The 12660-nt window shown below is 39.0% G+C and overlaps 1 protein-coding gene across 3 annotated transcripts in view; it reads right to left on the reverse strand.

Moving 5' to 3' along the window:
- enox2 (ecto-NOX disulfide-thiol exchanger 2) overlaps window positions 1-12660 on the reverse strand; it is a 173927-nt gene that overhangs the window by 28366 nt on the left and 132901 nt on the right. For all 3 annotated transcript variants that reach the window (XM_017039392.2, XM_025062934.1, XM_008326491.3), the window contains 3 exons: window positions 5027-5233; window positions 2368-2601; window positions 891-1103 (listed from right to left, as the gene is read on the reverse strand). In XM_017039392.2, the coding sequence (XP_016894881.1) occupies window positions 891-1103; window positions 2368-2601; window positions 5027-5233 (654 nt within the window). The remainder of the gene's footprint in view (window positions 1-890; window positions 1104-2367; window positions 2602-5026; window positions 5234-12660) is intronic.

Genomic DNA, 12660 nt, shown 5'->3' on the forward strand with positions numbered 1-12660 from the left:
AAAAAAAAACCCCAAAAAACTAATAACTGCCAAAACAGTGAAAATGTCCAGCTAGCCTCCTGTAGCATTAGCCCAGTTGCTATTGCTAACGCTATTTAGGGGAATGTCTTTTTAAAATGTTTATAAATGCACAGGTGAGGAACATTTTTGTGACTTCAGGTACGGACATTTTGAAGACATGTAAATAGATGTCACAGTTTGTAAAAAGCTGACAAAAACACGATGATAATGTTTTAGCATTTTAGCAAAATAAGCTAACCTAAATCTTTGCTATGACAGAGTTTAGGTGAACCGAAAGTAGGGACGGTCCGATACCTTTCTTTTTTTCTCCAGGATGCGGCAGGCTAACATTATTGAGTCAATAGTCTCCCGGTTTATGGCAGGTCGCTCAAAGTTAATTTGAGCATTTGGGTTGTTTTTCTCAATGACTGAATTTTTACTACAATACCTGACCAATGCCAATCCCGAGTATAGGATCAAGCCATCACTGAAAAGTATCAAGTTTGGGAAGAAATGATGATATAATTAGCTCTGGGAAAAACTAATAGTCACGTCCACATCTGCACAAATAGCAGATGTTTGTCCATAAGAAGGAGAAACGTGGTGAAAATACCACTTAATGTACCCCAAGATTTTATAAGTAAAACAGTTGCTGTTCGGTTGCGAGCTCACCTGCATCGTGTTCAAGCCATAATAAAGCAGAGAAAACTTACTTTTCTCACAAGTCCAAGGCCATATTTGCCCAATATTCTGTTGGCTCTGACTTTTGGTGAAAGTGGCGCTAATGCAGGAACACTTCCACAGAAAAAGGCCTGGGCTGAGCAGTTCCCCTCGTACGTCATCTGCTGTACATTTCTACAGAGATCACAGTGTGTGGACTGCAGACTTACATTGACCCAGTATTCCGGACAGGGCGGTTTTAAACTTGTCTTTGGCCTCCTCCATCTCCTTCTCGTGTTGACTCTTCTCGCTCATCAGCCGGCGGATGTGACTGTTCGACGACTGGATCATGGAGTAGAAGTTGTTGGCGTTCCGGCGGTTCACTTCGCCTCGCTCCAGCCACGTTAGCAGCACGTGCACTGCGTCGGGAAACTTGCCATCGTCTGGACAGAAGAGGTGAGCGGACAAGATATATGAGATCTTATTATCGGAGGAAAAATACATATGCATATAAATATACTATTTTTATTGGTCGATTTTTATACAGCATGTGACAATTGGAGATTCATTTATGTCGCCATGGATATGGTCATTTTTACATGAGGGGGTCGTCGGTTTACGAGGTTTTTTTTTTAAATTTTTTTTTACAAATCGCCAGTTGTACGCCATACATTAAATTGTGCTACATACAACCTTTTTTTGCCCTTCATTACGGCTCCCAGGCTTAAGACAGACTCTAATGTCTCTCTATGTCCTAGATTATAATGTTACCACTGTGTTAACGTAGGCGAGCGACAGAGGTATTTAAGTTCTGACTTATGGCAAAAATTGAGTTACGTCGCATTGTAGGAATGGACGTCCGATGTAAGTCGAGGACACAGTTCTATAATCCAATATTGGCTTTTTTTTTAAATGACCACTATCAAATAGAATAAAATTGTGAATGAAAAAAAAAAGTGTCTTAACTCAGATATATGATACAAAACTCAAAGGTTTTGATTTTTTAAGGTATTTACTTTAACACTCCAAATGACTCTTTCTGCATGTCTGATAAAGAACTGAATCTGAGGACAATAAAAAGAATGTTCGCTCATACGGGGGATAGTCGTGGTAAGACGATTCACACAAATTCGTTTCTGCTCAGAAATACCCATAAATGACACAAAAGCACGGTAAATGTAAAGCACAGACAGATGGCAAGCTTGTGTGTGTTTTTTTTCAGTGACCAGATAACAAATTCTTGGTTAAAAAAAAAAAAAAAACAAACACAGAAAAACAAACATGGGGTTGGAGGAGTCTTTGCATCAGAGCTGAAAAAGACAGACGAACAGATGGCCCAGAGGCATGAAGTCGGAGGCATTTTGTTATCGGGGCAACTGTGACTGAGACCTGGAAGTGTCACTGCTCATTAGTGACACCAGATTATTCAAGCAGAAAGTTGACAGGAAAGGAGGAGGAGGAGGAGGAGGAGGCGGGGATGCAGCAGGCAGGAGAGGAGGCAGAAAAGGACGGAGCAGCAGAGGAACAGAGACAAGGGAGAAATGAAGTGGCAGAAGAAACGAGACACGTGCACCGGAATCATCTCCGTTACATCTACTACATGCTACAAGTCATTTTTTTAAAATCAATTTAGAGAACACAGCCAAATCAAACAGAAGAAAAAAAAAAAAGTATTTTCTCATGTGTCAGGCTTTGCGTCAGCCTAACCTTTGATTTTGTCCCCCAACTGGCTGCACTCGTGCTCCGAGTAGTGGACGATAGGCGGAGGCGACGGCGGTCGCAGACGGTCCTCCTCCATCTTGCGGCGGTGTCGCTCTTCTCTCGCCAGCATCCTCTGTCGACACTCCCACTCGTACAAATCGTCCCTGGCCTGGGCAAAGTCCACGTGAAGACGACCAGTGTCTTTTTTATCCGTGCTGGAGCCTAAACGGATACGGTAACCTGGGAGGACAAAAGTGAGGAGTGGAAATTAGCCGCAGGAAGTTTCAACCAATTCCACATCCTACGCGCGGGGGGCATATTTTATGGTATAAATGCTAAAGCAAAAAGAGCCTTATTAAAATGATATTTTTCTTTATTTGGCGACCCAAAAATAGAATCTCCTGTGACCCGTCTTCAAGCCCCCGACCCAGATTTTTTTCGGCAGTGTTATGAAGACCCCACAGCGTGTACACGCTCTCTGTAAACAGACAAGAGAAACTCAAGGAGGGCAATTACTTGAAAATGAAGGAGCACAATCTCCCTCATTAGCCCCATCACTCCCGTCCTCTCCTCTCTCCACTTAACTCTCCCTCTCTCTCTCTCTCTCACTCTCTCTCTCTCTCTCTCACCGTTACTCAATTTCCTCTAATGGCTGGTTGTACATTAGAAGTGCAATCAGGTCCATTTGGTGATTTAATTGGATGAAACGATCACAGAGAGAGTGTTTAGCATAACTCTCTCTCTAAGTGTGCGTGTGTGTATGTGTGTGTGTGTGCGGTTGTTCCAGAGGATGCATGGAGGATGACTCACTGAGGCTGGATATGGCCCTCATCATACAGAGGAGGAGGAGGAGGAGCTGAGGTGGACACTCAGACAAATGAGTCTGAGTGTTGGAACTCTAGGCTCCAGGTCTGCTCCTGCTTCAATATTTTATATGAACAGAACTCTGGGAGCTACTGAGTGCTACTGTTTGAACGATGAGTGAGTGGGGGAGTTATACTTTTGCATACTTTTGTAAAAATGTTTTTGTGAATTTCATTTTCCAGTAAAATGATATACCCTTTTTCCGGACTATAAGTCGCACTTTTTTTTTCATCCTTTGGTTGGGTTTGCGACTTATATATGAAAATATATAATTTCACATGTTCGTTGTTTACACATTGACAGCCACTAGAGGGCACTCTAGGCTTATGTACCAGTATCTGCTACTCCTGTACCACTGATAAATTTACATGTTCGTTATTTTTACCCCAACAGCCGCTAGAGGGCACTGGTGCGACTTATACTCGGGAGCAAGTTATATATGTTTTTTTTCTTCTTCATTATGCATTTTTTGGCTGGTCCGGAAGATTCGTGTAATGTATATTGTGTTAAAGTTTGTAGGACCATGAGTTAGACAAGCTTTGCTTCTCAAAGTGTGGAGCGGGCCCCACCGGTGGAGAACGGAGACAAGACAGCATCGAACTGTAAAATATTTTTAAGGTTCGAGTGATGATGGCACAACCGCACTTGTATTTTCCATGTTTGTTACTGATTTTGATTTGTTATAAAATATGATACTGAATTTCAAATGTAATTTTGTCAAAATGAACAAAAAGGTTTGAGAACCTCTGCGTTCGACCCAGATTTGTTTTCCGAAGGTTTAGAAGATACTGTTGAACTTTTAGCTCATTCTGAGCTAACTCTTCTTAGCTATCGTTGAGCCATATTTGCTACTTCTTTAAAAATCACATTCAGTTCTTTGCCATCACATAGCATGTGCACAGCATTTTGACTGAAGGCCTGTCACTAACTAACCATTAACCAGTGGCTAAAATGCAGCCCCAAACTTTTCCAGAGACATGCATGTTCTTCTTCCTTTGGTTGATTACAGGGAAAGAAAAAAGTCCGATTTCACAGCCGTGGCTGCAGCAGCAGAGACGGTCTTCTCTATGTGTTGTATTATTTAAAGAAGCCTACAATGCCAACTCATACAAAAATATGATATTTCAGTACAAAGTGATTAATAATTGAAGCTTGGGCCCACACCACAAACCTAAAGACGGTTAAATAATTCAGGAGACTCCTCATGTGTGAAGATGACGAGATTTGTGTGGTCGGAAGAGAGAATTCATAGATTGTGTTATTCTTTGCGTTAGCTGTAAGGACAGCGGTACACTCATTACAGTTACAGTAAAAAAAAAGTAATGTAATTATTCGGAGAGAAATAACCAAAGATCCCAGAAGACTGAGAAGACTCCAGTAAAAGACTGGAAGTTTGAACTGTTTCAATGACTTGAGTTCTACAAAGGCCAAGAAAAAGTCCACTTCTGCTGCAGAGACCCTTCCAGGACCGGAGAATAAAACAGCACAATCTTGTATTTTGGAAATGTTGATATGAATTATGGAAAAGAGGAGAGAAGAAGAAAAAAACGAGAAATTCTCAATCAGAATACTTGGAAACTGGAGAAGAATTGTCTCAAGAAAAATGAAGTGAAACTTAAAAAACTGACCTAAAATCATGCAACACCTTACATCTATTTGCAATGAGGCATAAAGCTAATACGCCGCAAGCTAGCCGACGAGCAATTAGTTTCAACTGGTCTCTGCGTGATTCAAATATGTCACATCACTGCTAATAATTTTGCTAGAGAAAAGCCAAGCAGTGAGAGTGATGCAGACCTACCAGACAGAAACAGAGCCTTGTCCACCGTGAACTCTTCCGCAAATCGGATGTGACAGAAGTTCTTTTTACTTTTTCGTATCGCTGTGATGTCGCCGCACTGACCGAAGACCTCCATGATGAGCTGCTCGGTGGCGTTCTCCGGCAGACCCCCGACGAATACCGTCTTACACCCTGGGGGGCGCTCTCTTGTGGCGGGAGGAGGAAGGTCTGGGCAGAAACGAGGATAAAAAAAAAGAAAAAAAAAACAAAACAAGGATTAATAAATAGTGAGAACTGGACTGGGAAGATATAATGATGTAGATAAGGATGTGTGTGGAATGTGAAGTGTAGATAAGTAGCTGAAATATACGTATGAAGAGGCAGCTGTCGAGGGAAATATATGAGTGAAAGGAAGAAGCTGAAGACGAAATGACTGGAATGAATATTATTTGAGGTACCATTAGTGTCTCTGGGACACAGAATTAGTGGTTAAAAAAAACCCTAAAGAAAACCCCAAACATATATATATATAAATATATATAAAAATATATATAAATATATATATAAATATATATATATACATACTAAAAATATATAAATATAAATATATATATACATACTAAACCCGGTAAAAGGGAATGCAGTACAGACCAAAATTTTCTCTCTGGGTGAGAATATTAAGACAAATATAATCAATAGGAAAAAAACGGATTCTGCAGAATTCAATTAAATACTATGAAAACCAACACATTTATGCCTCTTGTATGATAAAAGCTAATGAAAGAGTAATGATAACTCAGGGCAACGTGATCATATTATTATTATTTTTTTTTGCTGTTGTTAAATAAGCTTTTATTAACTTCATCTCACGCACAGAAATGAAAGTCTTTGGGCGTTCACAGTACGGTCGTGAATCTTCACACCGAAACGTCCCCCAGTTACAGGGACCACTCAGTCAACACAGCCACGTTGACTGGTCTCATCTCTGACAGATCAGAGGACTGGGATTATTTTAGTCCATGAGGAGCCAACAGGAGCATCAGTGGATGAGGAGCTTCTGGACGTCTGGCAGAAAAAGAGCCATCGGTGCTCCTTTCTCCTGTACATATCGACAGGCTGAGGAGCCCTGGGGTTTAACTAGGCAGGAGACCTGAGCCGCACTTTGTTGAGCAGTGAAGAAATACGGCTTCATTCATTTTCATCTTTATTTTTTTTTTACAACGTTCAGAAGTAGTAGAAATGTTATTTATTATTATTTCATTGCTGTTTATTTTGGATGGATGGATAGATGGATGGATGGATAAATGGATGGATGGATGGGTGGATGGATGATAGAGAGATAGATGGGTGGATGGATGATGGATGGATAGAGAGATAGATGAGTGGATGGATGGATGGATGGATGGATAGAGAGATAGATGAGTGGATGGATGGATGGATGGATAGAGAGATAGATGGGTGGATAGATGGATGGATGGATGGGTGGGTGGATGGATGGATAGATGGATGAAAAGAACATTAAAAGTCCTCAAATATCTTTCCAGAGTGTCTTCAGAGTACTGCAGAAGTACAAGACAAAACCCACGACTGTGTGTCTTGTTGATACTTTTGCAGCTCATTTTGTCCCTTTACAGCCATTGGACAATGTTGGTCATTGTGATCCGTGGTCACCTGACAGCTGTTTAGCATATCTGTGTTGTTTAGTGCGTATGCTGTGGCTGCGAGTGTCCTACTGGTCATTACTGTACGTTTTCTCCTCATGTTTGCATCCCTTCACCACCATCACTGCTGCTCATTTTTATTCAATCTACTAAAGCTGAAAACAGAAAACTGGTGTTTCATTTCTAGAAGGAATAAACAAGTTTCAGGGCAAGAGGGAAGGATTTTCAAAAAATATGTTTCGCCTCCTTGTAGTTAAAAAAAAAAAACAACAAGCAGAAAGTACAGCTGGCAGATGTAACAACGAGTTTCATATGAAGTGACCTTTTCGGTCTACTGATGTTGGCGATGTGGTCGAGGGGAGAAGGAGAAGAACGGAGGAAGGAGGAAGGAGAACAGGTGCAGAGCCTCAAACACAGTCTGTGACTGCTCTAACTCCTTTTGGAAAATTGTTTTGTTTCCCAACAAGACGTTTGGGTTAATTTGGCTTTGCTGAGACATTTACCGCTGCGCTTTTGAGACGGTCTGTTAGGGGACGTTTCATTTACATGCACGACGCGGAAGATTAAGAACTTTGTGAGAAAGACTTCAAGGATGTTCATTTTAAACTGCAGCCACGGGAGCCGAGGAGAGAAGGAAGGAGGAGAGGGCTTAAAAAGACATCCAGTAAACAGGAGAGAGAGGGGAGAAACTGACGGTTATGGAGATAATTTAAAATATATGATTGAAATGGCCTTTATGGAATTCAAACATATATTCAATATATATAATATATATACATATATACACATGTATACATATATATACTGTACATATATACACATATGTACACATATATACACATGTATATATATATATATATACACATGTGTATATATATATATATATACATATATACACATATGTAGACATATATACATACATACACATGTATACATATATATACTGTACATATATACACATATGTACACATATATACACATGTATATATATATACACACGTATATATATATACACATGTGTATATATATATATATATATATATACATATATACACATACATATATGCATATACGTATCTACATATATACATATATACACACATGTATACATATATACGTATATACATATATGCACATACATATATGCATATACGTATCTACATATATACATATATACATACATATACATACATACATATATAGATATATACATATATACATACATATACATACATACATATATATATATATTATTTTAACTAAACTTTTAAAACCCCATCTATAAACATAAGTGTGAGATGGTGTATATTTAACATGTTATGTTCAGTTAAATATGAAAGCGTCTACTACTATGTGTGTGTCTATGTATGTATGTATGTATGTGTCTATATATTTGGTATGTGGTGTGTTTGTTCACCATCCATCTCCGGGATCTGACTGAACCCAGTTTTATATTCCGAGGAGCTCCAGCCAGTGGAGTGGACCGTCGTTAATAAGACAAAGTACCTTCACGCTCGGTCATGTAAACACACTCAACAGCTCACGTCGCCAACGTGGACACAGAATGAGAAACAAGAGGCATATAAATATTTATCAGATGTGTTCTGTCTTTAAAATAAATGATGTGCTTGAAATGGAGTCATTTTTCGGCTTTCGTATACAATTTTTTGTTTTTGTAGATTTAGTGTACTGTATGACAGTGTTCATGGTACTACAGATATGTGGATTACTACAGGTACACATTTAAAATAGGTGTAAAAGTCGATCACAATAGGTGTAAAGGTCTATTAAAATAAGTTTAAAAGTCGATTCAAATAGGTACTGTATGACAGTGTTCATGGTACTACAGGTATGTGGATTACTACAGGTACACATTTAAAATAGGTGTAAAAGTCGATCACAATAGGCGTAAAAGCCGATGAAAATATAAGTAAAAGTCTATTAAAATAAGTGTAAAAGCCTATTAAAATATAAGTAAAAGTCTATTAAAATATAAGTAAAAGTCTATTAAAATAGGTGTAAAGGTCTAATCTAAGAGTAAAAGTCTATTAAAATAGATGTAAAAGTCTACTTAAATAGGTGTAAAAGTCTTAAAATAGGTGTAAAAGTCTATTAAATAGATGGAAAAGTATTTTAAAATAGTTGTAAAAGTCTATTTAAATAGGTGTAAAAGTCTATTAAATAGATGGAAAAGTATTTTAAAATAGTTGTAAAAGTCTATTAAAATAGAAGTAAAAGTCTATTAAAATATATGTAAACGTCTATTGAAATAGGTGTAAAAGTCTATTAAATAGATGGAAAAGTATTTTAAAATAGTTGTAAAAGTCTATTAAAATAGAAGTAAAAGTCTATTAAAATATATGTAAAAGTCTATTTAAATAGGTGTAAAAGTCTATTAAATAGATGGAAAAGTATTTTAAAATAGTTGTAAAAGTCTATTAAAATAGAAGTAAAAGTCTATTAAAATATATGTAAACGTCTATTGTAAAAGTCTATCAAAATAAGTGTAAAAGTCTATTTAAATAGGTGTAAAAGTCTATTAAGACTTTTTCACATGAGGAAGGAAAGCAGGTATAAAACGCCAAGCCATTCAATCGTTGTCAAGATAACTGTCCACTTGTAACGTTTGTTAAAACTTCTGGCTTCAGGTGTTGATACCGTGACAAGCTACAAATCCACGATACGTATAACATTTTACGAAAAGACTTAAGTCTTTTTTTTTTGACGCATGGCTATTAAACCTCGATGCAACTTGAAGTATCCGCAGATACCGATATAATCCGATATCTTCCTTTCTCCTCCAGCAGGCTGCAGGCTGCCATTGCTTTGTCCGTTTACGGCGTGACACGTAACGTTAAGTAAAACATCTGGACTGAAGCATCAAATCAGACGAGATACTGTTGTTTTTTTTAATCCTGAAATTTTGATCAACATCGGACCGATCCTGAGTATCGGATCGAGGCTATCAGGCTAACATAAATTTTGATCAACATCGGACCGATCCTATCGGATCGAGGCTTTCAGGCTAACACTTGACTGTCTCTGTACTTACTTTAACTCTCTCCCTGTTGTCATGTCGTTTAGCCTACTCTTCTCCAAGTACTCCTCCCTAAACTAACTCGACTGCTTTGGGAACGGGCACAAACCAACAGAGCAGTCTGAAGCTGACGGTGGCGAGGACGCGGAGCGTGATGGAAACATCGTTATTTCACACCCAGTGCAACCAAAATGGGTTTCTGGGCATCAAAATAGTAACATCCGAAATAAAAAAAAAAAAAAACAACTGTCAGGTGATGAACACGATACAACTCCAAATTTTTTCTCTCCACTGCTCAGAATAGTCTGTTTGGCTGAGTTTTACAGACAGCAGAAAATAACTACAGCATAACGGGCTTTCATGACAGACTCCTGCTGGTAATTGAAAGTGCCTTTTTGTCTAACGTTACAGCTTGGACCGGTGTCACACTGAGGCGAGAATTTATATTTCGCACTTCAAGCGTCAGAACCTGTATTCTAACCTTCCCATTATCCCTGATTATCCTTTATTTGGGGCATGAACCATTTGTGGGGAGTTTTTCTCGTCCTATTTCTACATTGCAAAGAGAAAACACACACGAACCTTCCAGCGCTCTCCATTATTCTGCTGTAGAATCACTCTGCTCTAATTATGCAGCATTCCCCACTTTTAGCCACTACACATGAATCATGACCCCTGATTGTGGCTTTGAGGTAGATGGAGTAGGAGATCAGAAGCACTGTCTCCAGGCTTGGATTCCTGTTTTTTCCCCCCCAACAATAGTTAAGTAAAAACCATCCATCACTGTCCGCTGTGCAGATTCACCTGTTTGGTCCTGTTAGGAAGAACTCAAGTGATTCGCTCCTAGCAATTCAACAGAAGGAAAAAAAAAAATCCAAGAAACAAGATCCAAAATTTGTTATCAGCCATTTATTTGGGATGTTTACTACTCAGCCTTGATTTCCACTTCTTTTTTTTTCATAGTAAGACTTAACTGGATATGTCCACAGCCTTTGGGCAACATCTCAACCAAGCCGGTCTTAAACTGCAGGCCCGCAGGCCAAAAACGGTCCATGAAACCCCCGTATCCGGCCCACATTTAGACGTCAATAATGATTGAATTTGTTCTTGATTTTTAATAATTACATTTTTTTTTCATATTGTTTCATTCATATCGTGGCGCTTTAGCCCCATTGGTGTAGAACCCCAGGGTTCACCTCCTGGGCAAAATCAAATCCTGGGTTAGGGCGGTTGGCGCCCCCCAGTGGACTCACCACCCGTAAAAAGATTGACAAGGAGCTTGTGCTGTGCAGTGGGATTTGGGTGGCGGTCATGCAGACTGCTGCCCCCGCGACCCGGTAACGGATAAGTGGATGAAAATGGATGGATGGTTTCATTTATATGGTAGAACATATTTTTTCCTTAAGTTTGAGATCTTTGTAAAGACTAAAGAGCCTGAACTTGACTCTTTTTGGGGTGGGTTTGTTTTTTTTTTTTTCTAGTTAAAGAACTGAGCCCCCCCCAAAAAATTGTTACCACATGTTTCAAACCACACAAGTGCAGACTGGTGAGAGTGAAACCCAATCCACATAGACCACACACACGTTTGTGGAGAACAAACCTGACAAAGGTAGTTTATATGTTGAGAATGGAAGTTATCGCTAGAAGCAACTCAAAAAGTATATAAAACTAATCTTAAACGGGGAAAAAAAAGTCAAATTGGTCCTAAAATTTGTAATGCAATGTAATGTAAAAGTCATGCATAAAAGCTAAAATGCTAAAAATGCTTTTATCCTTCTCGACACCATCTATAGGTATAATGTAGGCATTGCAGGGAAAGGGCAGAAATATGATCACAATATAATCCAAATATATAATTTGGACAAGTTTGGCGGGCCGGATTACAAAGCTGAATGGTCCACATCTGGCCCCCGGGCCTTAGTTTGCCCATGCCTTGGCTAAATGCTAACAGATTTCTCATTGAAAGGTACTGTATGTATCTTAAAATGTATCTAAAAGCTAGCCAAGGAGAGAGACCTCAAATCACTCAAAAATCAAGTATTCAGCCATAACGCAACTAGATCAACTCACTAACTGACAACTTAACTGACAACATAGCTTAAAAGTAACTATCAGGTTACTTAGAAAAAGGCTAGAAACCTTCCCACCAAGCCGCCGTGAAGTTAGCAAAATATATGCTAGCAACACTACAAAATAAAAAGCTTGAAACTTTAGATTCCATGAGGCAGAACAAAATCCAAACCAGACAAAGATTGTTTTTTTCTTTTCAACTTTTCATTCCTTACTAGTCAATTCTGCAGGCCCTTGGACTCACGCAGCCCTCCACTGTTGAGACAGCAAACCTCGAGAGACCAAAGCCAACTTTGATAGCACCGATAGATCTGACTTTCATAAGAAGAATTCAGCTGAGACACTTTATCCATAAAAGAATCTGCCTTTTTCAAGACACCCGGCTTGAAGACCGACGACAGTGACAGATACAGGGGGACATTAAAAGAGACGGAGATCAGAAGAATCAGAACCGGTGCAGAATAAGTGGAACGATAATGAAAGGTGGAACAGAAAAAAAAAAAAAAAAACGGAAAGAAAGTGATTCTCAGACAGGTTTCCCAGTCGGCTGTTATACCACCGTGGATTTACTCACTATCAGAATCTGGGCTAAACGTCATAAAAGATTCACAGCTAACGGCCGTTAAACACAGAAAAGGTGTCAATTTTCAAACCACTTGAACACGAGCGAGGGTCATGTTTGGAATTCAGCTTACAAAAGAAACACTTTGATGTTAACACATGTGCTTAACTGTCAATACGAGGGTGTAATCGCTGAGGATTGCACATATATATGTAGTTTCGCGTCAACAGCAAAATAGCTACAGGTTAGCAAAAACGGCGACACGTTATATAAGTCAAACCTTAAAAAGTCAGACCACAGATACAGTAGATCGGGATGTCAAGCT

The sequence above is a fragment of the Cynoglossus semilaevis genome, chromosome 15 (genome assembly GCF_000523025.1).
Source record: "Cynoglossus semilaevis isolate Cse_v1.0 chromosome 15, Cse_v1.0, whole genome shotgun sequence".
NCBI lineage: Eukaryota > Metazoa > Chordata > Actinopteri > Pleuronectiformes > Cynoglossidae > Cynoglossus > Cynoglossus semilaevis.